Raw genomic sequence first — 26,659 nt, forward strand, 5'->3', positions numbered from 1 at the left:
AAATAAAAATTACAATATTGGTTATGATTCGCTCATTACTTTCTTACCAACCCAATAAAATGCATTTTTCATACCGTATAATATCTTTTATAGCTTAATAGACAAATTTTGGTTGTGCAGTGCTTGGCAGATTGAAACATCCTTTGCCTGAAATATTGTACGGATTGTATTCATTTTTAAAACTAAATCCATTATTCCCTTGGTAATAAAATAGTACATTATGCTTCAGTACACGTAGACGTAATGATACCTTTAAACAGCAAATGTGATGAAAAAATATTAGTAAGTCTCTTTACGTTCAGTGAGGAAAAAAAACGCGAACTCACGGAGCCTTATGTAACTTGCGAATCTGTCACACTAACATACAAGTAAGATTATAACCACCTTAATTGTTTTCAGATTAATCAGAACATTAAAAGCAATCATAGTTTTAGCTCTAACCGCTCGCCAATCTGCAGGCAATTTATTTTCTTAATTGGAATACAGCGATTATTCTCTGGCCCATATATTAGTAGGTCTAGGATTTAGATACGGAACATTTATAAACAAGCCTTGGCTGCCTCTTGTAACGAGACATATCTATTATATTATACACAGTTTCAGAGTTACTCAGGTATGTCATCTTTTGAGTTGCCTAGTCTTGTAATTTAATTATTCTTGAAATATCATAGGTATTTTGCGGTTTAATGATAACACCTCTAATACACTCTGAAATGAGGACCTGTAAAATTACACTTGTCTATAAATTGGTATACGTAATGGGGTAAGGGGTACATCGGCAATATTTAACCCAAAACAATAATAAAGTACATCTTAATTTTGCCTAATATTTTCCTGAATATCCATAAATTATGGTCACGGTCATACCTTTACAAATATTAGCACAGCACCATAATTCAACCTAGAGATGGGCCGAATACGGACTTTACCGAATACGAATATTCGGCCGAACATTCGGTTCAGCTGTTACCGAACCGAACATTCGGCCGAATATTCGGTTCCGCCATATTTTAAATCCTAGCTTAGAGTTAAAAACTTTTCAATGATTGGTTATGGTTACTAAGGATCTTAATTTTCCTGTAATTTAGTGCATAAGAAAATTTTGATTTTTGTTTCTTAAGCTACGTTATTTGTACTTTTTTACATAATTATTGTAGGTAGGTACTCATATTTTAACGCATTTTCAACTCCATTTGGTGGTTCCTTAGAATGCTGAAATAGGATGTCATTATCCGTTGAATTACGCAACAACTTACTTACGCTATTTATTTACTTTGTTTATTCGGTAAATATTCGGCAATGTAACCGAACTATTCGGCCGAATACGAACATTGAAAAACTTGCCGAATATGCCGAATACCAAATATTTACCGAATATTCGGCCCATCTCTAATTCAACCCTTGTTTCCGTGCCTTAATCGATCGAAGTTTCTTTTTCTAAACATGAGCCTTGAAAGTATAATACTCGATATAAGCATTAATGAATGCCACTAATTATAATTAATAATCTTTACCCACTGTTTGTAGGTTGGGATTTGGGATCACCTCATGTCAAATTAAAACACTCCCTTCGGTCATGTTTTAATTTATCGCCACCCGTAGCGAATTTCCTCTTTTCCGCATTTGTACGTAATGTAACTATTTATATGTATATCTCTCTATCTGTCCACCACGCAAATAAAGTTTCACAGGAACTAAGGGTTACGGTTAAACTCCAACACATATTTTAGTCGGCCACGCAACACGTGCGTAAAAGATAAGATATGTAGTAATCGAACATCTCCAGTCTATCTCGGTGCTCCAGTTTCAGTAAATGGTTCTGCAAGGACGCGCGACCCTATCATACGAATTAATGCATCCAATTGAATGCACTTCGACTGATAAACGCGTTAAACAAAGCAATAAGTTATGCTTCGAGCTTATTCATATCTACGAGTAATGGCCTTGCTATTATGTATAAGTATGTAGTTGTATGCAACTGCACAAACTTCAGCTTGGCGGCGGCGTACACGCGTTGTTTTGGTTTCGTTAAAAGTAAGCTAGAGGTATAAGTAGCTACGAGCTCACCTAATATCATTATTTAAATACGAGACTTTGAAGTTGATTCAAGACAATCAGTCAATTTGACTAGTGAAATTGCTAGAATACCTGTAGATAGGTACTACTTACAATTTGCATTGCTGAAAGTATTATAGCATTTATTTATTGTAATCAATGTCACCAGTTTACCGGCTACATGTGAAGAAGCTATATCGGTTTAACTCGTAACGCGTTAACCGAATTTTGTAATTTCAACGTTTCGGTTAGGACAGGGTTATCGATGGTGAACATACATACTTATTATTGATAGCGATAATATTTATGGACATTTTTATCGTGTTCCTGTTTGGACGTCGTCGTAGTGGTCTAGGTCAAAAACCTCGTAAAAATCAAGACTCACTTCAACTGATCGTATGAGTCGAGACGTTCATTTAAATATAACGTATTAATTGATAAAACATATTATCTCTATTATGTACCTACATTACATAAAAAACATTACTGTGAAAAAAACAGCGTAATTTAGATAAATAATGAATACTTTAATAGAGATACACAGACAGAAACGTGTTAGATCCATCGGAAACCTGTAAAAATTTGAATATTTTACAAGTTTAGACTTAAAGCTCGGTTGGGTTGGGTTGGGAGCTTTATGCCGGGGACGTTATAATGATGAAATAATAGTTCGTACATTACGATACAGATGCGGAAAAGAGGAAGTAGAGAAGAGCGAAGAAGAAATTCGTAACGAGTGGCGAATTGTAGATAAATTAAAGCACGACCGAAGGGAGTGTTTTAAATCGACACGAGTTCTTCGCACGTATTGTACAGTCGACTACAAAGAGATGTATCCACTTTTTCACCTTATTCTACAATGCAATAAGGTGAAAAAGTGGATACATCATCTCTTTGTAGTCGACTGTACAACGTTTTTCAGTACATATGGCCCTTCGAAGTTTCGATATACCTAGGCGTGTTTTAATTTATTGTCACTCGTTTTGAACTTCCTCTTGTATTGCAATCTACTGTTACGCCCGAGATTATTATACTTTAATAAGTAATTTTAATATTTCTGTCGTTTTAAGGATGTAAATCACAATATTTTCCCCTCACTAGCTTGGAAACACGTGTTTTGTCCTTTAATACCAGCGGGTAAAAACGCATTTTATCCACTAGTGGATAAAGTAATTTGACCTTGAATAGAGCCAAATTTTCTGCTTTAAAATTGATAAAAGTGGGTTAATCTAGTGATGAAGATGTTTTACCACCTGTGGAACTACTGGAAGCAGTAATAAACGCGTTTTTTGCGTTGTATTTTTCTCGCTATAATGAGGGGAAAAGTTTTGTGTTACACACGAGTGCAAATGTATTTTACTTCTCGTGTAGGTATTGAAAAACTCGCAAGCTCAGGATTCTATTCTCAAACCACTCGCTTCGCTCGTGGTTCAACTATATAATCCTTTCGCTTGCTCGTTTTTCAATTCCACACTCGGCGTTAAAATACAACTTTGCCCCCTTGTATAACAAATAACTATTAATGCTCTGACTTCTGAGGTGTAAATACTTTGAAGATAGAATCGTGTGCATGTTTACCATCAAGTGCACATGCGCAGCACTCTTAATCTCTAGACGAGTATGAAGGTGTCACCAACATTTCGTCACGGTTTATTTACTGTCTGGGTAATGTTTTTGTAGCTCATTTTTATAAGAGTTTTATTTAAACTCCGATAAGTAACAACCTTTGCAAACATTTGACATTGGATAGACTTGATGCCAGTTTTCTTTGTTTCCATGTCTCCCAGCTGTATTACCTACAGATGTAGTGCGAAAAGGTTTTTCTTCGTTACTTTACCGATTACCTTTACTTTTTCTAAAGTGTCAGTAAGTCTTGTACTGAGACTGGCTGAAATATCATGACACGTTCATACGTTTCCGTAAAAATACGAAGGAAGATCTTTTCGCACTACATCTGCACTTTAATACAAATTTCTATTTTATTATATCACGTCTTTAGATAAAAAAAACTCTTATAAATACAAAAAAAATCTTAATTTCTGGCCGGCATTCGAAACCCTGACACATGCGATCTGTCTGCGAACATTAGACCGACCTCGTACGACTGAGCTACGCGGAGCCGACGCGCAGAAAATTAACGACCTTATTTTACGTTTGCGTATGCGAAAGAAAAACGCATGAAAACTCGAAAATTGGCGTTTTTCGGCATCTAAGGCTACGCTAGATCGATTTTTCACCCCCGAAAACCCCCACATGACAAATTTCAGCAAAATCGTTAGAGCGGTTTCCGAGATAACCGGTATATATATGTATATATATAAATAAATAAATATACAAGAATTGCTCGTTTAAAGGTATAAGATAAGATTTAATTGCACCAACGAAAATGGAGGGTTAACCCACCATTTTATATGGAATTTGACAGTTGACAGCCCACTAACCCTGAGTTTAAGTGGTTGGTGCAAGTGGGCCTTAGACATTTAATTTGAAATATTGAAGCTAATTTTAACAACTTCCCCATCCCCACACATCACGAGGCCCAGACGTAACACGATATTAATCGTTTTTTTCGCACACTCTGGGCAAAATAAATTAAGCCACACCTGCTCATCTACCAAGTAGGGCGCGGCGGCATAAGAACGAAGACAAAAAGATGTTTTATTAAAGATTTGACCTTCGTGACACGCCAGGACACGGGAAGTGGTAAAGGATGTCCCGCAAACACGCGACATCTGGCCCGCCACTTAATTCAGTTAGGGTTCTGTCCATTTATTCATACGGTTTACTTCATTTCCTAATTAACGTATGTTTCTGTTAAATATCAATTTCGTATTACAGGCGTATATTGGAGGGTTTCCAATTTTAATTATCACACAATGAATGATTCGTCGTTTGACGTTCACTTCAATGTTAATAGTTACTACCTACTAGTAGTATGCTTAGCAGCTTCTGTATCCATCCTCCCATCGTATCAGGGGAAGTATAATCCGTTAACTTATACCATAGTTATTATTGTCTACCAAAGGGCATGCTTTTGCCGAGTCACACATACGTCAAACCTAGATATAAAAACGAAACTGACTGACTGACTGACATATCACCGCACAGCCGAAACCGCTGGTCCTAAGAGATTTCAAATTTGGCACGTAGGTTCCTTAAATAGTGTAGAGGAGCACTAAGAAAGGATTTTTCAAAATTCACCTCCTAAGGGGGTCAAATGGGGGTTCAAAGTTTGTATGGGGAAACAAGATTAGTTTGACTTTATTCGAAACTTCACAGGAGGATTCCTAAAGAACATAAGTATGATTAAATACATGTTTCAGGTTTTTTGAAAATTTTACCCCTAAAAGGGTGAAAAGGGAGTGTTTTATGTTTACTTCTGGTTCAAGACATTTCAAATTGATACGTAAGTTCCTTAGAGGTGCACTAAGAATAATTTGACAGGGACAGGGACAGGGACAGGGAGAGGGACAGGGACAGGGAGAGAGACAGGGACAGGGAGAGGGACAGGGACGTGGATGGGGACGAAGACGGGGACAGGGATAGGGATAAGGATATTGATTGGGATAGGGATAATCGGTCGGCAAATTAGTAGGTAGGCATCGGCGAATGTCCTGCATCCGTAATAACTATTACATTCAATGTGTTGTAAGAAGATCGTTGTTTGCTTGCTTTTTATAAGTTTACGTTTGCAATAAGTATAAGCAAAATGCAAAAAATTGTAAGCGATAATGCGAGAAAGTATTTCTTACCCACCGAGTCCACCGACTATAGTGTCGGGATACGGGCTATGTGGGTTGTATGAAGTTTCCCAGTGGGCCAGTGTTTATCATATAATACATACCTACTCGTACCTACTACATACTGGTCGCTCTGTAACATTTCTACAATCATTGCAAGCATTTCTTTAAAAACAATAATATTTTAATATGTGTAATCGAAATAATCGCAGACAAATGTACCTACATGGAAACCTACGGATCCAAAGATCTTAATTTTTGTATACGTTTGAATAAGAATACTTTTAGTACGCGGGCGAAGCCGCGGGAAAAAGCTAGTGTGTAACATAACAACGGACCCCAGGTTGCGTGAGTCAAGTTCGCAGTTTTTTAACACAAAACGCTTACCTCTGTAACGACTCTTATAATAATTAATTACTCATGAAACATAATGATGACTTAATGCCTTAATTCAATTAAAAAATCCTATTATTGCGGTTTAAGGGGCTCCACACGGTTTTCATCGATTTTTGAGTTGAAACACCTAAATTGGCACTACAGATAGAATTATAAGACCAACGGCCATCGGTTCTTCAATATTTTATCTATATTCGTAAGAGCCATATTTTATGTGCAATATATTTTGGATTTTATGATCATCATTTTGTTTCTGTTCAATTGATGAATGCCTAATCTTAAATCTAATAATACTAATTTTTTTTTTAAACTTTAGCCTGATTTATTTCTCCCAAATAGTTAGTAATAATTATGTTATTGTAAAAATGCATTAATTATCATAAGAACATTAATGTATAAAACGTGCCACTAGAACCCACTAGTTTCAATGCACAATACCGTTTAGGTACCTATACCTACGTTATGTTGAAGGGCAGGATTCATGATTCCATGACAAACATGTTCTAGATAAGAGACTGCTCACCTCGGACTTCTTTCAACACATAGACTTTATTTTTTAACAATAGCTTCAGTTCAATTCAAGCCTAAGTATTCAGATAATTGATAAATGACCAAAAAAATCAAGAATATATCTTTCATTGATGAGACATCACTCATAATTAACTGACCGACGCCGACCGGTTTGGCCTACTTATTAGTGACCCTGGGTTCGAATCCCGGTGGGGGCATTTATTTGTGTGATGAGAACATATCTGTTCCTGAGTCATGTCATGGATGTTTTGTATGTATTTTTTATCCCTTTATTTACATGAACATATTTACATAATTATATAAGAAACTAAGACTAAACTTAAAAGCTAGCTAATGTCTAAAATAGGCCCTTGAGGCATTGTACCAAGGATACTGGCGACATTTCCTCGCTGTATCGCAATGCTGTATGTATTTGTATTTTATATAATGAATTTATTACGTACACATTCTATAACCAGTACATATGTCGATATATTCGGCACACGAAACAATCTGAATCAGTGCTGCATCTTAATAAAGCACTTTCAAATTTAGGGCGCCGTGACACTCGCGAGATCAATTTATTCTAACTTACGGAGCGTGACATGCTAGAAGTAGCTAGAAAAGCTTGCGCAAACAGCATGATCCTGTATCTCTTCCGCGTGTATCTGGGCCAGTTCACTCGGTTCACGCGATTCTAATTGATTGCACTCCTCATCGTTCGGACAGGATGCCGGCCCGCTGAAGACTTTGATATATGCATTATTTAACAACTTAGCGTCTATACATATGTAGCTGCGGAGTTGTTTATCGAAATTACGTAAATTGTAGAATTAGTAAACTTGGGGTATATAAAATTGAATCGATAAGTATGAGTTGGCTTTAAAAGTAAAAGTTTAAACTTATTTCATGTTCCAATGGGGGATTCATTACTGGAGCACTGACGTCCATGACTTTGACTGGAGACAAAACACCTCCTTCTCCTTTTAATTTGTTAACTATGGGGAAACCAATAGCAGTATCTGTTTTGCAATACGCTTGAAATGGAAAAGAAGGATAGGACATTCAAGTTTAATACGGTTAGCGGTAGAATTTTTACTTGTATCAGTGAAATATCAAAAATAGGCAAAACTTTATCTTAAGAAATGTCCATAATTGATTCCGTCGCCCTATTATAGTATTTTTTCTACTCCCGTGTTGTTATTCGTCATTTACAGTGACGTGCATAGATCGTTAAAACCCTACATAAGCCGACGCGTCAAAATACCGGAAACAGTGCGAATTTCACGAAAGTTATTCTAGAAAACTATTAAAAAGTAAGTGCATGGTCGTAGAAAAAGTATTGTATGCAACGGTGTTTAACTGAGTCAAAAAATACTCGTGGCGTCTTTATTAACAATTTTCGGCTTCGCCTCAAATTGTTACTCACGCCACTCGTCTTTTTTGACCTCACTTAAACGCCAGTTGCATAAAATACTATTATGAACTATTCGGCCGCTCCGATATATCAGATGGCGATTGTACCTACATAATTTACCTAAAGATATATAAAAAGTCTAAACAGGTTCTTCGGGTAACGAAGAACAAACATTTGATTACCTACCTACGGGTTCATTTCAATACTGTCTTGTTTATTTTAGACTTTGAGGTCATTCACGTTTCTTTACTCTGGAATGTCTAGACAATTTATAAAAAGTTTTTGATAAGATACGTACACTGTATATTTATATTTTTAAGAAATCTTAATGGCATGGCGGGACCACTAACGGGAACTTATTTTGACTGTCTGTAAGGTTACTCTTTGCTAAAATATCTATCTGACTCAAAGTTGAGCACAGCAAACATGTTTTCTTCAACTTGAAGTCTGGAGATTCTTATAAGAAGTCCAAACTGCTCCCATGACAAAGAAAATACTCCGGAGATATAATATAAATTAAACTTTGCAGGGTTTCTTACATTTGTTTCGCATGTGTTTAGTAGGTAGGTATACAAATGCCTTATTTATTTGAACTTTACTGTACGGAAAAAAATAAGGCAAGGCATTCTCTACCAGTTAACCATAGGTTAAGAAATTCACGAACGTTTATGAAGGCATCTATTTCTTTTAGTAGGAGCTGGTACCTAAATAGGTAGAAGTAGGTAGCTCCTCTGCAGACTCGAAGCGAGGGCGGATTCGTTTTGCTTCCCGAAGGTCGCCCGGTCCGTCGTCTGGCGCATCAGATATGTGTCACTATAACACTACGAGTACGCACGACCATACATGATAGCTTTCTCAATCTATGGCATTTGCTTGCATTTAGAAGTGGCCTAAATGCTCTACAACACACTTAAATTATAAAGAAAATTATAAAGTAAGATGTGTTATTTAATTAGTTACTTACATATTTCATAACTTACGAGTAGGCAAAAATAAATATACAGTAAAAAACCAATAAATATAACCGACATGAGCTTCTTACACTCAGTGTGTGAATCTTACTCAAATAAATAACTAGGTCAGTAGTTTTAATTGACCATAAATTTTCAATAAAAAATTAAAATTTGTCTAATAATAAAAAAAATCGACAAGTCTAAGCCGGACCCACTAACGGATGGGTACGAACAGCTAACAAAGAAAAAAAAACGGAAGAAAAAAAGGTTCCTTCCTTTTTTTCTTTATAAGGTACGGAACCCTAAAACAGGAAAAAATACAAGACTTATGTTACAATTTAAATGGCAATATCGGCATCTTTAGCCCTCAAGCGACTATAACATCGTCCTTCAGACCCGTCGCCCTCGCCGCACAAAATAAGCTATACCTAAATAAAAAGACCGGCGACCCTCCGATTTGATATTAACTTAAGCCATTTTATTTAGCGACAGTGGTGAGACGAAGGTCCCAGCCCGGTTTGGCAATCCATTATCATACAAATGGGCTTTAACTCGCTGCTAGAGGGCTATCGTAGACTCGAAAACAAGATGGAATCATAATTTTAAGGTATTACAAATATTATACAAGTAATGAATGGCTAAATTACAAAACTCATCAGCTCATCACTGAACCACCGACGATATAATGACTTGGCTTAAATGGCTTAGAGCAATTGATTAGATAACCATGTTGTCCCCGTGGTTACCTAAACCAGAACAGCTATTAAAATGACGTAGAGCTAAAAGTAATAAGGAATCACAAAAATGTTAGAATTGGGATTATCAATTTGCACCTTCAAACCAAATAAAAATAAATCTATCTATCTAATCTATATTATATTAAGTACACAATACATGCTATATAACAATACACGCTTTAATTCCTGGCGGGTTATCCTTTTTTTCAATTTATTTTTTAAAGGACCTTATAGCGGATTATCCTTATGAATGTAGATTTCCTCTACCTTTCATGTCTACTTATCAGTCACGAGTAAATGAGCTATTAACATTAAGATTTAACATTAAGAATTATCGCTGATCTCTATCTAATATCTATCTATTTTTTTAGATTCTAAAGCCTTCTCTAAATTTATTGTAAGTACGTAGCGAGTTCGTCATACATGTTTACAACGTGTTCAATAATATTTATCAAACAGCGATGCCAATAGTTCATCATTACCTGCTAAAAATACTTATCATTACATAAAAGGAGTAAGTGCTTCCATTTTTAAGTTATAAATTGAAGGGCAGTGATCGTGTAAGTCATCGTTAGCAATAATTATATGGAACAAAAAATTAACCTTGAATCAGGAGGAGTTAGCGACCGTTTGCATTTTAATAAATCGCGAAGTGAACAAACGCTGAATATTCAACGACGCGGTCAGCTAGTCGCACGCATGACATCCACGGCGTGAGATGCGTTGAGCAATGCCCAGCAAGCCAGCAGAGCTTAGCAGCACTGGCGCCGAGGCCCGAGCGATTACTCCACGGCAAACCAGTACTGTGCCAGTAGGTACTCCCGGCGTGGACTACATAATTATATAACAATTCACTCGGCATTTGCCCTCACTGTATCTAAACCATTCAACTTAACCCTGTCTCTATTCCATTAAGACACGAACATGTTTCACCTTATTAAATATAGGCTAATCCAACTTTTTATAATCAGGTATGCAGTTTTTGCAAAGGTCAGAGCTAATAAAACGCACGCGCAGGAAGTAGTAAACTTTAAGTAAACACATCGACCGTAACACTCTGTTACGGTTGAATAGCCGAGTTTACTTAATTGTACGAATCAACATGAAAATTGCTACGGTTTCAATACCAAGCAGTCATCATTTTTATTTCTGCCCGGCCAGCAAACCAGTTCATTCATTCATAGCCCATATACCTACGCTATTGCATCTATTTCGAATGTGTATGTTTTATAAAACACAAACTATCTGCTAGTATTATCAATTACTTCAAGTGTTTTTTTATGGGATTCTAATGAGAAAGGTATCTTTGTAACTGAAAATCTACATCGAAATTGTAAAATTTTATATTTCTTATCTAATACTTAATATTATTATTCCAAAACACGCAAGTGGATGTGTTTCCACGATGCATCGTATAAGAAAGAGTCTGAATAATGTATATTCTCCACTTCATACCATATTCTTTACACTACAATAGGTTCGTGATTTTAATTGTGTCTGTAAACACTAGGTTAGTAATTTTATAGACGAACTTATAATAAGATTAATAGGGGCAAAAGCTCAAGGGCTCTCATTTGATCTATAATTTAAAAGAATGGTTAAGATGATTGATTATATGTAGTTATTAGATGAAACCGCAATGTAGTGTTTCAATATCATGCATAGACCGTGCAGCTGTTATTTTAAGCGGTAAACGTTAATGCCTTTTACTTAACACTAGGCTATCAACATCGTTGCCAACTTAGCTTCATACGACTCTATGCTGAAAATGTTCCGCTGAAAGCCGGTACCTATAAGTATAAAGAATGCTCTACCGTCAACGTAAAGTACCATGTACCCATGTTGTATGTAGGAACCTGTGTAACCTAAATAATAGTATTTTTCAATTAGCCGATTAAAACATAGGGTAAGTACGTAAGTAATAAATACACTTACCCAAAAGCTTTCCACATATTGAGAGAAAAAGTAACCTCCCGGAAGGGACATGGTGGCGAGTAGGAGTTCACTGCAAGACTGACAGGAACAACACGGCACAGTTTTTATTTCTACTCTTTTTGTTTACTAACATCACACAGGAATTCCTTTATCGTAAGCTCACGTGCGCGGTGCGGGGCTGCGGAGCCCTGGTGCGCACACTGCCTCCTCGCTAGCGACTGACACACCGCCAACACGTTGTGCCTCTATATACTTACTTCTTGCTTTGCCTGAACGCTTGATTTCACGCTCTATATCCACGAATTAATAACTATGAATCTTGGATATCGTCGATATCGACCATCAACTCTACCAGTATACTAATTAAATAGTACGCAACGTGTGAATATTAATCACTTAGCCCGACCTTCTTCCTAGGCGGATACTGAATATAGGCTCGACCCATTTCAGCCATTAAGATTTAAACACATTTACTTCAAGTATTCAAATGTATTAAAAAACCGCCTTCAAAAAAAGCGTGTTACAAAACACGGAGAAACTAAAAAGCCAAAAATAATAAACCTTCGAATTCAGATTGATTGCAATCCAAATTATAAACAAATCAATTATTTTTGTAGTCGGTTCCAGACCTGTTCGTCCCCTTGCTATTTCCTGTTTGCCCCACCCAACCATACGCAGGCTGGCCCCGACTCCAAAAATAATTGATTTGTTTATAATTTGGATTGCAATCCGATAAGAAATCTGAATTCGAAAGTTTATTATTTTTGGCTTTTTAGTTTCTCCGTGTTTTGTAACACGCTTTTTTTGAAGGCGGTTTTATTTTTTGTTAAAAAGTTAATTTATTTGTTGATTTTTAGTGGTTCCTAGTGATATTATATGTATCAGTCCGAATATATGTACAATAGTGAAAGAATTATCCTTTAACTCCTAACCGTTGAGGAGTTGACCTTCCATCATCAGCTCAGCCACATAAAATTATTACCATCAGACGTAAATACTGGTGTACCTTTGAAAAATACATTAAAAACATTACATGTGCCTATAACATTTGAAGAGTTCCCTCGATTTCTCCAAGATCCCATCATCAGACCCTGACTTGGTGTCAATGGGACCATCTCGGGGTTATACTCATTCGATCAAAAAAAAAAATTTGAAAATCGGTCCACGATTCTCGGAGATATCGAATAACATACATACAAAAAAAAATAAAAAAAATAAAAAAAAAACATTCAGTCGAATTGAGAACCTCCTCCTTTTTTGAAGTCGGTTAAAAAGTATGAACGAATTAGTGAATTTTAACCTTCGCTCTTGCTAAGTGGGGTGGCGCACTGCACAGACAAGGGTGAAAGTAAATACAAGAACGGCGCCCGAGGGAAACGCAACGCACTGTCTAGACTCGTCATCATTAAAATTCTTAATAAAAGACAATGATATTAATATTAAGTATGGGCACGTATTTAACCGGGCGACTGAATAACCATAGAAATGGGTATCAAAAATAATAGTTTGGCGACTAAAATGGGGCCTCAAAATATTTAAATATGAGGTAGCATTTTAATGTCATTACGGCTACGGTTTATTCAGACGCGAGTACAAACTATTTATTTGGCAACTGAATTATTATATTGGAAACAATTTAAGAGATACAGTTTAATAGGAAAACGGCTGTCTATTAATATAAAATATACAGTTCTTTTAAAATATTTATATAGCAAATTAATATAAAAACTACATTTAAAATTTATACATCGGCACTCATCACCTGAGCTGTCAATTTAATAAAAAAAGGATTCTTATAAAATATAACGGTCGACAAAATATTATACTTATGGGTAAGAAATTAGGTGTTTGGGGGTGCAGGCAACTTCGTCTATACAATTAATTTAACTTTTCATGACGTTTACTCTATCGAATCTAAGGCTGGCCTTACGCAGTCTTAACATCATTCTGAAAGATTATTTTTTTTGGCAGGAAAACCTTAATCATAATATGCTTTGGCATAAATCGTTCCGCAGATTTTATAATATCGAATCTTATGCTGGCATAATGTTAAAGAGCAAAATAATCTTCTAGATTAAGAGTACTTCCGTAGATTTTTGATTGCATAATATTTAGACGGTAAAAAGTTGTCCATTTTCTTCCTATTTCTGTTTTGATAGCGAGTCATGTCTGTTGGGGATGCAAGATACCTAACACTCCTCCTCGCTTCGCTCGTCGTCGTACCTAACGGTGCCTCTGGGACTGTATTTCATTTCCTTTTTGCTATCGTTGTTTTGTTCATACAAAGTACCTGAGAATATGACAGCAAATTTGGTAGGACTTATATTCTACAAAAAAAATAACCTAACCCTAACCCACTTTTCTGCTAGCAGAAAATAATTCTGCTCTTGTAATATTATACTATACGATTGTCATGGTAATTTTTTTGAATACCACGTCGTTGGCAAACAAGCATACGATCCGCCTGATGGAAAACGGTCAACGTAACCTATTGACGACTGCAACTCAAGGGGTGTCACATGCGCGTTACCGACCCATTAGAAGCTTATACACTTCTTTTTGCTGTGTACTTATTATAAAATGATTTGGTACGCGTTCCCTCGCTTGCAACTCGCTCGAAAATAGGATGTGAAATATTTAAATACTACCCGTGGTTTACTGGTCTCAAATACGATGTTTGAATAGAATAAACATTTATTCGTGAACACAGGCAAGACAAATTACACATATTAACAACACGACAGAAAGGAATGAAGTGCCACGAAATGGCCTCACCTCAGCGTGTTGCTGGTGACTTCCAGCGCTGATCTTCCGATGAGACCAACGTTTCCATAAAGAAACGATTTTATATGTATTTTTAAATTAAAGGAAAAATGGAAAAATTCACACCTACGGCAGGACTCGAACCTGCGACCTTTGGCCTTGCCGGGGCCATCGCGCTTACCAACTGCGCAATATGTAATATCGCTCGCAGACGTTTCTGCATGATAAAAAAACAGATTTTATATGTGTTTAAAAAAACCTACTTCCCAATAATTTTTTTTAGTTGCCTCCGCCATTTAAATACTACTTTAAACGATGAGCTAAGTATAATTATTTAGATGCTAACATCTATATGCCTACAAATATTAAAAATCTTACGCTTTACAATACTAGGTGCCAATTATTATTTTAGTCGCCAAAGTATTGTTTAATGTTCCTCGGCAATATTTTTGTCGCTTGAAATTTGCTGCCGTTTTTTCAATAATAATGGTACTTAGTATTTGAGGCTCATATATTTTTTTTGTCGCCACAATATTAAAACACAGCCAAATTATATTATTGTATGCCCGACATATTTAACTTCCCGTTTAATATTTTAGTTGCCCGGTTAATTATATGCCTTAAGTATGTACCTACCTATTCCATAATAAGCATCTATCTAACTTATGTACCTCTTATTAGTCTATGTATGTATTAAGCAAAGTATTAAGTATTAACCTGCGACTATCGGCTATCCTACATACCTTTTATACAATTTGTAGTGTGTGGCGCAAATAAAACCAACAACGTATTCCAAGTATCTAAGTATTAGAATTATAAATAGGGGAGTCCATGCAGGATCCGATGTTTTATAATTTTTCGCGCGACCATATTACTTGCCTGGCAGGATACTAAATTTGCAGTTAGGTGCTTGAGCTTATTTGGGACTCATTTTGTTTTGAAGGTAAGGTTGCCGGGTGTACGATAGTACTCTTTATTATACTGTGGCGTAGGTGTCAAAAAATGTTATATATTTTTCATTTCACTGTTGCAGAAGGCGGCTAGGGGGTTTCAAAGATTTCATGTCAAAATTAAAATTTTCATGAAACATGGCTAAGAACATTCCCGATTAACTCAGCTTTCAGACAAAAAAAACTAAATCTAAATCGGTTCATCCGTTCGGGAGCTACGATGCCACAGACAGACACACATACAGACAGACACACATACAGACAGACACACATACAGACAGACAGACAGACAGACAGACAGACAAACACACAGACAGACACGTCAAACTTATAACACCCCTTCGTTTTTGCGTCGGGGGTTAAACATAGTGGACACATGAAAATGGTTTAACGTGTCAGATTAACGAAAGTTAATAGGTTAACTAGTAACTGTTCTACACAGTATGTGCTTACTTACTCCAATTACTCCATCACCCTTACTCCACCACAAAAGGTTCACACGTAGTGGAGGTATTTACTACAGTTTGCAAGGAATCCCTCATGGAGGATGGGACGAGTGCTGGTGTAGGACGCAACCTGTGTGGACACACTGGCTCCGTCCCACCTTCATGATACTACAAAGAAGGCGGGCGCGGCTGCGGACGTTGCTGAGACGCAAAAGGCGGAAATACGGAGGTCTCGATGCCAATTACAACTTTCTTGCTTTTGGTGTCGAGACCCACGGTGTCCCCGTGGGGTTCGGGCGCCAGATTCGTACAAAGACTTGGCAAAGCGGTTGTCTGATGTCACGGGCGACAAAAGAGCTGGCAGCTTCCTCGCTTAACGGTTAAGCATTGCGGTTCAGCGGGGAAATGCTGCCAGCATCTTAGTCACTATGCCTCAGGGCCCTCATTAGATTTAGATTTTTAGTTTTAACGAAAGTTAGGTGTGTGTGTGTGTGTGTCGTAGCTCCCGAACGGATGAACTAATTTAGATTTAAAACACCCCGTCGTTTTTGCGTTTTTGGATAAGAATCTTTTCTATGTTTCATGAAAGTCGGTCCACTATGTTAGGGTTTTTTTCAAAATTTTAATTTTGTGGTTATTATATGTATAAGTGTTACCTATTTATTTAAATAATTTTCCCTCATATCTTCCCTCATGTCTGTGGACGCCAGGCTTTATACCTAATGGGAAAACTAGAATTGTAAGAGAGTTGACGAAAAGCGGAGCGGAGTTCCAATTTCAATAGCGAAGTGATCACTGATCAATTCCATGGTATTAAAATTAGTAATCTCTATATACTCGTAGATATATACAATAGTACAGTCAAGTGCAAAAATACGTATCGATTTTATCCGCTCAAAAATATGTACCGAGACCTTATTCCGCCGACATAAAGTGCTATGGGACATATTTTTGATAAGTTGTACGCACCCATATTTTTACACTTGACTGTACAGTAGTAGTCATGTAGTAGGTTTATGTAAGTACCTACTTATCATCTCCACATCTCCGTCATTTCAGAACCCCCAACGCAAAAACGACGGGGTGTCATAATTTTGACGTGTCTGTCTGTTTGTGTGTGTGTCTGTCTGTGACATTGTAGCCTCTCGCACGGATGAACCGATTTCTAAATGCATGCTGTTCCTTTATTAACACAAAAATCACCATATGTATGCCTTTCAGATTTGAGGAGTTCCCTCGATTTCTCCAGGATCCCATCATCAGAACTGGGTTCTGAGAAAAATGGGACCAATCTGTATGTATATACATTCAATCAAAAAAAAAATTTTCAAAATCGGTCCAGGAACGACGGAGATATCGAGGAACAAACATAAAAAATAAAAAAAAAAACATACAGACGACTTGATAACCGTCCTTCTTGAGATATGAGGCGACGGTTAATAAAAAGGAAGGTTTCATACAAACTACATAAGACATTTTGGGAAACCTAGTGGATCTTGCTCAGCATCATGGACTCTATCAGCCTACCAATTTTTATCAAAATCGGAGACGTGATCCAAATGTACAACTACAACCTTAACGGGAATTGCTCATTAAATGAAACAACATTAAAAATTTTAACATATAAGCATTTTTTTATTTATAAGGCAAGATCGGCATATGTCCTGTAGATGGGGTTCAGCGTTTTTTTTTCAAGTCCAGGGTGCGTAGCCGAATGGCACTAACGCTCACGAAACGCTCACGAAACGAAACGCTAGTAGATATCTATCTCTATCGCTCGTGCGTATTGGCGCGACAGAGCCGGACAAACTGGCGCGGCGTTTCGTTTTCGTTTGGCGTCGGAGAAATGCCATTCGGCTACGCACGCTGATAAAAGCAAAGCCGGAAATTACAATTAAAATTAACCTAAGTACAACTAAAATAAATTTACATTTCACTTATATGAGAAACATTTTGCTATTCATACAATTTTTGATGAATAAACGTGGTTTTGGATAAACGTGGATAAGAATAATATTCATATTATGTGCCTTTGGAAAGCACAGCGTCGCTTTTATGAAGATGCTATGTATTAACTCGCCCTTTGTCAGTTCGGGTTAAAGAATCATTTATTTCTCAAAAAGAAATTTACATTTCACTTATATGAGAAACATTTTGCTATTTATACAATTTTTGATGAATAAATTCACATCGTAGATAAGTAGTTTTAAATTTTACAAACGTTTGCTCCAACAAACTATGCATTATTAATATTTCCTCGCTTCATTGTTCGATGTAATTAAGTTTACATTATTGTAGTTTATTTAATCTACTGGCAACATATTGCACGCTTATTTTTAGAGATTTAAAAAATAAGTATTACTATTGACTCAAAAAACCACCCCTCCACCCCCAACCTTGGTGGGGTCGCTAGAAGCAATCCTCATTATTTTTTCGTGCACGACAACAGACGCACGCATCCGCTTACCGTTACAAAAAAAAGAAAAACCATAGACATTACAACCTCAATTTTCATTCTTGGTCGGCGTGGTTAGATCGCAAAGCAAAAATATGGCGGCGATCATGCGGCGATCATGACCAAACGCAAGCGGCAAGAAAAGATAGAACATTATCAAAGAAAATTGAGAAAGTATGCTGGTTTAAGGTTTTCATCGTCTTCATCAGATGAGAACTCGGGTAAGTTGATATTTCTAAAACGACTAACAGTCGTTCCCATAACGCGTACCTTACACAGGACGCGAGCCTGGGGGTTGGCCGTGAGCCAACACGAAGGCAATTACACATGTAAGACATGGGATTCTATTACGAATACATGTTAATATGTCAATTATAACACCTTAGTCTATATCCGAGAGATAAGATTAAGAGTTAAATTCGCACTCGCGCACGTGCTGTCCAAGGCTTTACCTGGTTTATTATTAGTTTACTAAACTAATCCTTTGGTTTGTTTTCTGTTACATACAGAAGACGAGGAGTTCCTCGACCAAGAAGTCCTGGTTATCCCGGACGACGATGGCCAAGGCGCGGACGCGCCTAGCAACGATGAGGCTCCAGAGGCTGCTCCGGGAGACGGTTCCCCTGCGCCCGTCGCGCTCGACGTAGCACCGGTCCCCGAGACTGCAGAAGTACCGGATCTGGACCCAGAACTCGTCACTGCACTTGGTGAAGCAACAGATGACAAACCTAAATTCGGAGACAAAATCCACGAAAAATTGGCATCTCTTTGGCCCCCGCTACTGCGGAAAGGCTTGCCCTCAGAGGCAAAAGAAAAATTAAAGAATGAATACCTCATTCCAGAGAACTGCACCCTATTACAGGCACCAAAGCTAAACCCGGAAATCTCCGCAGCTATTACGGAGATGGTTCGCAATAGGGATAAGAAGTTGGAGGCCAGCCAACAACAGCTTGGCCTAGGAATTACAGCTGTGAATCGAAGCCTATCGATCCTACTCGCATCCGATGACAAAGTCACAGCAATAAAGTTGTTAAGTGACAGTTGCCGGATCCTGTCTGATCTGCATTTTGGAGAGACCCAAACCCGCATAAAATTGATAACCCCAGGGCTAGCCAGACCTTTCCTGAATGTCATCCAAGATGAAGAAAGGGACGAGTTACTTTTCGGAAGCAAGCTTGCAGAGAAAATCAAAGCCTCAAAGGCTATTGAAAAACAGGGGTTGCAAATCAAGAAACCTGTACCTGCCGTTAAGAATACACCAGCCTCCTCAAGCTCGACTCCTGTCCCACGAAATCAGTACCAGTTCCAGGGAAACTGGGCAGGACCTACACGGTACCAGTCCAATAGGGGCGGGCGGGGAGCTCACAGGAAAGCTACAGCGGCTCGCAAACCAGCTCCGAACCCACAAGCCAAGCCGGCGGGCCAGGCCAAGACTCGTGCTGCCACTCAACAATGAGCCAGGTACCCCATGCAGGACGAATCAGGTCCTTTTATGACTGCTGGTGCAAAATAACTTCAAATGAAGTTATTTTGACCTGAATTTGTTTTTTATCATGCAGAAACGTCTGCGAGCGATATTACATATTTTTAAATTAAAGGAAAAATGGAAAAATTCACACCGGCAGGAGGTGTGAATTTTTCAATTTTTCCTTTAATTTAAAAATATGTTATTTTGACCTGGCTGAAAGAGGGTTACTCCATCCCCTTCGAAAGACAAGTCTTTCAGGATTTTGTTCCCAAAATAAATTGGTCTGCCTCAGAAAGAGCCGGCTTTTTGTGACGAGATCCTCTTGTATAGTGATCGGACGGCCGTATTAAGGGCCTGGAGCCCGGCATGCCACGTGCTGCCGTGGCGTTCCATATTTTGTGTGGTGCGTTCTGTCAGACTGAGTAAGTAGATTTCATTGTGAGCTTTTGATATTTCCATGGAGTGAAACGTGGAGATATTCTTAACCATAAATTGGTTTATTTCCAGCTGGCAGAAACATGCTAAGGGTGGGAGTGCTCCGTGGAGATCCTCGGTCTGCAGTCTGCAGGTCTCCTGATGAGAACAGGATTAAGTATTTGAAATTTTTTCTAACATTTAATTCAAAATTATTTTTGAGTTTGCTCTAGAGCTGATATAATAACAGATATTTTTAAGCAGAAATGAATAGCACATAATTATTGAACAAAAGAAATCATTAAAAAATACATACGTTAACATCCACAGCGCAGGCTTCGTCATATAACAGAGTGTTCGTCCACCTAAGGTTTCGTCAAAATAAAACATTACCATAACATACACTATCCGCAACATGCATCGTCAAAACACAAGCACACACAAAAAAAATGGCAAACACAGTACTCTTAAATAAAAACCTTACATCCCAACCCGGTCAGTACCCGGAACAAATGTCCCCAAAATACCAGCCGCGTTGCCGCGCTGTATAGCCAACGATATACGTTGTACCAGGTACGAACCCGATCTAGGATCGCAACCCCTATCCCGCAAGCGTCTACCCAGGGCCTTCACAAAATCCTTGGCTTCGGCACACCAGGGACCAGCCGACTCAACCGCAACAGGGACAAAATCGTACACCGGCTTCAAGCTCGAGTACCGCACGGGTGCCCTCTATCTCGCCTATCATTAATTCGCATAATTTGAATTCGCATAACAGATTTGGCATAACATAATTGTTCATAACATTGAATAAGCATAATATTAAAAATGCATAATTCTTATTTCGCATAACAATGAATCTGCATAATTGAAATTTGCATACTATTATTTCGTATAACTTTAATTATCCTAAAATGAATTGCCATACTTACTAACGGAGAAAGCGATTATCAATCAGGGGCTGATTTTCCAATTTCGAGCGCCCGATTTTGAGTGTTTAATTTTATACTGTCTCACTTATTAAGCATGAAAAAAATAGGGGTAAGTAATGTACAGCGGGGCAAATCTCGAGTGGGGGGCAAATGTAACTGGTTAATTTCTTCCATGTTTTACAATGTTTGCATTATTAAAAAAAACTGTTTATTTTTAAGAAACATACATGCATTTTTGAACTTATCTGCTAATCATAAATTAAAAAGATTATTTGAGTTAAGGAGTCTTTATTTTATTTATACATTACTTATTAAGTTTTTTCGTTTTTCATAAGTGTTTTTCAGAAAATAGAGTGTCTACCAGTTATGTAGTAAGCGTGTTCAGTGGGTACATGTAATAATGGCATAATGGAAATAGTGTAATAATGGAAAAAATGGATTAGTTACAATTGCCTTTTAGTCTAGATTTGCCCCGCTGTACCTTACTAAAGAAATTGAAAATGGATAGTATTTAAATGGGTTACATTCTGGTGGCCTATAAACTATTGTCATATTTTCAATTGTCAGAGCATTATTTACATAACATTGTATGTCATAAAACTTTGAAGTCAGAATGATTTTTGAACATATTTGTTTTACGTCATAGCTGTGTTATATCATATTTTTTATTGCCATATTTTTTATTTTCATAAAATTTTAAGTCATAAGCTTGCTGAGCATAATTGTCCTTAGTTCGATGTATTACTATGGATAGTATTAATATTGTATACAAAAATGAAGTCATATATTTAGAAATCATAATACGTTTCGTTTATAATTGTGTTAAGGCGCGAATTTAATGTATAATAATAAGTATAGTAACACAAATTTCATGTAACAGAGTCCAGTTAGGTGCGACGACGAGCGAAGCGAGGAGGAGCGTGTTAGGTTGATCGTGAGCAAACCAGAAATAACTTTTTAATGTTATTAAAACAAATAGACAAAGAACACCTTTCTTTCTCTCTGATTAACTTTTCAAAGACTATGGAAAAGAAGGTGATTCTCTGAGATCTTCATATGTTTTATTTATATAATATTATTTCATCGTTCAGATTTTCGCTGATCGCACGTGCCGATACTGATACCCGAGCAAGCGGAAGAGTTCAAAAAGTGGAATCTTGAGCGTTGCGAGGGTTTCAAGGCACATTAACCTTCGTACGGCACGTTAAACATTGCCACTGAGTTTGAAAACCAAATTTTTCACCACCCCAACACGAACAAAATACTGACTATAAAACATCAAACTAAATCAAATCCATCGATTTCTTCAATATTTATGATTCAAAATCATCATTTATAGGTAAAATTCTATCAGCTAGCTTAAGACATCAAGTTAAAATTTGTATGAAATTACTTTGCACTCTTGTGGATAAAATGCAATTTTGCTATCTGTTTTCGAACAGAAAAGTAAGCCGTTACCCGTTAGTGTGGTGAAAACATAATTTTCTTGTATGCCATTTAAACATTCTACGAAACAAAGTTATGCTTATTATACTTATACCAATTACATTATCGTTATAACAATTTACATTATGCGCATTAATTCATATTATACGAAATCTGTTATGCGAAATAATGATATGCGTATTAAACATTATGCGTAATAAACGGTATGCCAATTCATATTAGGAGTATTCAGTTATGCGAATTAATATAGATTAAGTTGTCTGTTTTGTTATGAGTTATGACATGCCTTTAATTCAAATTAAGGTACTTACATTTTTAATCAATATTCCTAATAGCTTCAGTGCTAGGCTTGTGCCGTTTCGTTCGTTGATCGGAGGGCTCCGATCTCCCCATACAACCATTTCGGTCGCAAAATCTTCAAATCAGTAACTAACTGTCAAATGTGACATAACGCGTGGTAATGTCGTGCAAACAATGCGACCGTATTGATACAATAACAAAATGTAGTCGGCGTGTGCACTTGTTACGGTAACAAAATGTGTACGAATCTGTGGTTGTCAATGTCACTGTCAGAACGATTTTTAACGACACTTTATTAGTCGACGTATGCACACATAACGGTAACAACATGTGGACGAATTTGTGGCTGTCATTGTCACTGTCAGAACGGTTTCTGACAGTGACATTGTCAGAATTTGTACACACATGTGTAGGTCTGATTACCGAACTGCTCCTAAACCACTGTATCCGCAAATGACAATCTGAAATACGAAGGTTTCTCAAACTGTCTTGTGAAGTTGTGGACTGGTTGCTTTGAATCATTTAAATATGAGCGAATTAAATAATAATAAACAACGACGACCATTTAAGCACTCTTCGACATTTTACAGAAATGTGGGAAAGTTAAGAAAAGTACAGAACGATAATACAAATAGATAAGCACTTTATAGTTACTTAATGTATTAGATATATAATTTTTAATTCTTATTGATAAAAAAGATGTGTAGTATTGCTTTACACAATAAAAGTAGGTATCAAATGAAATAGAGTATTTACTGTGATATTAATAGATGTCTTGTGAAGTGCATACTAGAGTAAATTCCTATACATAACGTAGTTAGTATTATTCTAACCTTCATTATTTTTAGGCAGAAATGGCACAGAAGTTCAGATCGCTGAAATTAATGTTGATAGTAATATTAATGAAAATCGACGTATATTATATTGTTATGAATGCTGGTAGTTACTACTTAGTATTTGTGACGCAGTTTTTCATAAATGTATTGGGTTCTTCTGTTGCGCAATAATAGTTTTTTTCAGTACCTACAGATGTTGCTTTTTTTTAACGCAGTAGTGCGAGCAATGATTCATTTCTTGTCTCGTCGAAACTCTTAGCTTAGATTTAGGTACTGAAAATCGTCGTACGATACACGTGCGAAAAGGACATTCGCAACTCGTGTCGATTTAAAACACTCCCTTCGTTCGTGTATTAATTTATCGCTACTCGTATCGATTTTCCTCTTTTCCGCACTTGCATCTACAAGTATTTTGATTGGGTTACAAAAAAAACAAATTATTTACTCTACTACGTTTTATTTATCTCTCTTTAACATTTCAAATTTACGTCAAACGGTTTTGTCAATAATTTAGAAAAACCGCTTTTGGGCTCTTTAAGGGAGGGTAAAGGGGTGACGCAGAGGGGGGAGGGGTAAGGAGGGTTTGTTGATTATTGATTATATTAATTGTACAAAAATTAACTTAATAATACTCACCTGTAATTAAAAGGTAACTGATTTGACTACTGTGTTAAATGAATGAATGAATGAGGCAGACTGATTAAGTGAATGATTGATTTAATTCATTCCATGTTCATATTGTTCACTTGATTGGTTCCTCAGGCGCCATGCCTCACTTTGATCCAGACTGCAGAGTGAGAAAGATCTGTTCTAGCTCCTAAGTATAAAATATATTTATAAAATATATGTGTTAAAATAAATATAGTAAAAGTCATTAAATATATAAAAGTGATTAAACTATAAAACAGTATTTAATTTAAACTGGTGTACCCCTACCTATCCTATAGGTTATGGGCCCAGATTATCGCATTTCTAAAAATATTAATCACAATGGATAATCTAAAAACAAAACGGAATATTAAGCCTTTCGACGGAGAAAAGTACAGTGTTTGGAAATTTCGAGTTCGTGCGCTGTTAAGTGAACTAGACGTCTTAAAAGTAATTGATGAAGACTTCGCGCAACATACAAGTGATTGGATTAAAAACAACCGGATAGCTAAAAACATAATTGTCGAATATCTAGCTGACTCTTACCTCGGTTTTGCTCGCGACGATTCTACCGCCAGAGAAATTTTCCAAAATCTAGATGCCATTTATGAGCGTAAAAGTATCGCCACTCAACTAGCACTGAGAAAGAAACTGTTAGTTTTGAAATTACAAGGTGATACAAGTTTAGTGCGACATTTTACCACCTTCGACGACTTGATCACGGAACTACTTGCGGCTGGAGCAAAATTAGAGGAGACTGATAAGGTTGCCCATCTATTATTAACATTGCCGGCAGCCTACGATGGCGTAATCACTGCAATTGAGACGTTATCTGAAGATAAATAACTTTAGCATTTGTGAAAACGAGATTATTAGACCACGAGGTTAAATTGAGAAACGATAGTGCAGATACAAGCTCCAAAGTACTTCACGTCGAACAAAACAACCACAATTTCAAGAAAAGAAAACTGGATACACCCAAGCCTTCAATTCAGTATAATAATCGTCGTAAACAACCCAAGAATAAAAACTGGAAAACTACCCACTTTATAAAATGTCATCATTGTGGACGCAAAGGTCACATCAAGAAGGATTGTTATTTCTTCAAACAAATGATTCAAGAAAAACAGGCCGAAACAAACAGGACACGCACAGTTCAACAAGTCGAATTGAATCAAGAAACTCCTAACGACTTTGCTGGTTTTGCTTTTATGACCGGCGAGTATCCAGCTGATGTTGAAGAAGATAAAGTGAGATTTATTCTGGACTCGGGAGCATCGGACCACATCATAAACAGGTCAAATCTTTTCAATACTTTCACAGTTCTTAACCCACCAACAAAATTATCAGTTGCTAAGCAAGGTGAATTTATTTTAGCTACACAAAAGGGAACAATGAAGGTGACAAGCGACGTGGGCGTGCAAGGACTCTTAGACAACGTGCTGCTCTGCCCTGACGCCCCTTACAATCTGCTGTCGGTGCGGAAGATGCAGCTGGCTGGTTACAGGATCATTTTCGACGAAAATGGTGGATGCCAAGTATGTAAAGATGGCAAAACTGTTATGACTGGTAAGTGCTTGAACAGTTTGTTGTAGACTTTGCCGTGTCGCTAAATATGGTGATTCCTGATTCCCGTTTATACCAAGCTAATAATACCGACTATAACTTATGGCATCAACGTTTGGGCCATATTAGTAAAAATAAATTTCTGGAATTGAAAAATAAAGATATGATTGATGACGTTAATCAGATTCAATGTATTGAACCAAATGACAATTTGTGTGAAGCTTGTATAAACGGTAAACAGGCAATATTGCCATTTAATCAGGCTAAAAATAAAGATCACATTACGAGACCCTTATTTGTTGTTCATTCTGACGTTTGTGGCCCAATCACTCCTCCTACGATAGATAACAAAAATTATTTTGTCATTTTTGTTGACCAGTATACTCACTACTGCGTTGTGTATTTGATAACGTACAAATCAGAGGTATTTGCTGCATTTAAAGACTACGTTAGTAAATGTGAAGCCAAATTTAATTTAAAAATGGTAAATTTATACTGCGATAACGGGGGCGAGTATATATCCGCTGAGATGAAAAGTTTTTGTGTTGAAAAGGGTATAACTTACCATCTGACAGTTCCGAGAACTCCACAACAAAACGGAGTCTCGGAACGTATGATAAGATCTATTACTGAGAAAGGGCGATCTATGCTTAGTGGTGCTAAGTTAGATAAAGTATTTTGGGGTGAAGCCG

At 37.0% G+C, this 26,659-nt stretch overlaps 2 protein-coding genes across 3 annotated transcripts in view; one reads left to right on the top strand and one right to left on the bottom strand.

Annotated features, from left to right (window-relative positions):
• LOC125232729 (ecdysone 20-monooxygenase) overlaps positions 1-11,949 on the bottom strand; it is a 48,214-nt gene extending 36,265 nt beyond the window's left edge. Inside the window, exon 1 of the mRNA XM_048138491.1 lies at positions 11,744-11,949. Coding sequence (XP_047994448.1) covers positions 11,744-11,794 — 51 coding nt within the window. The 5' untranslated portion in view covers positions 11,795-11,949. The remainder of the gene's footprint in view (positions 1-11,743) is intronic.
• A 5,827-nt stretch (positions 11,950-17,776) lies between these two features.
• On the top strand, positions 17,777-20,882 carry LOC125229135. 2 transcript variants are annotated; one of them, XM_048133922.1, is made up of 3 exons: positions 17,777-18,578; positions 18,867-19,818; positions 20,333-20,882. In XM_048133922.1, exons 1-2 carry the CDS (start codon positions 18,476-18,478, stop codon positions 19,811-19,813), a joined length of 1,050 nt encoding a protein of 349 aa, XP_047989879.1. In that variant the 5' UTR covers positions 17,777-18,475; the 3' UTR covers positions 19,814-19,818; positions 20,333-20,882. The 2 variants fall into 2 exon arrangements, with proteins under 2 accessions (XP_047989879.1, XP_047989874.1); XM_048133917.1 differs by lacking the exon at positions 20,333-20,882 and having other exon boundaries at positions 18,867-19,939.
• The last annotated feature ends 5,777 nt before the right edge of the window (positions 20,883-26,659 follow it).

Source organism: Leguminivora glycinivorella, chromosome 1, assembly GCF_023078275.1.
Source record: "Leguminivora glycinivorella isolate SPB_JAAS2020 chromosome 1, LegGlyc_1.1, whole genome shotgun sequence".
Taxonomy (NCBI): domain Eukaryota; kingdom Metazoa; phylum Arthropoda; class Insecta; order Lepidoptera; family Tortricidae; genus Leguminivora; species Leguminivora glycinivorella.

What these genes read in the sequence shown, in the direction of transcription:
- LOC125229135 (XM_048133922.1), top strand. Translation starts at nt 18,476, where the DNA reads ATGACCAAACGCAAGCGGCAAGAAAAGATAGAACATTATCAAAGAAAA. An exon ending in TTCATCAGATGAGAACTCGG is followed by an intron (nt 18,579 to 18,866) that starts GTAAGTTGATAT and finishes TGTTACATACAG; the next exon opens with AAGACGAGGAGTTCCTCGAC.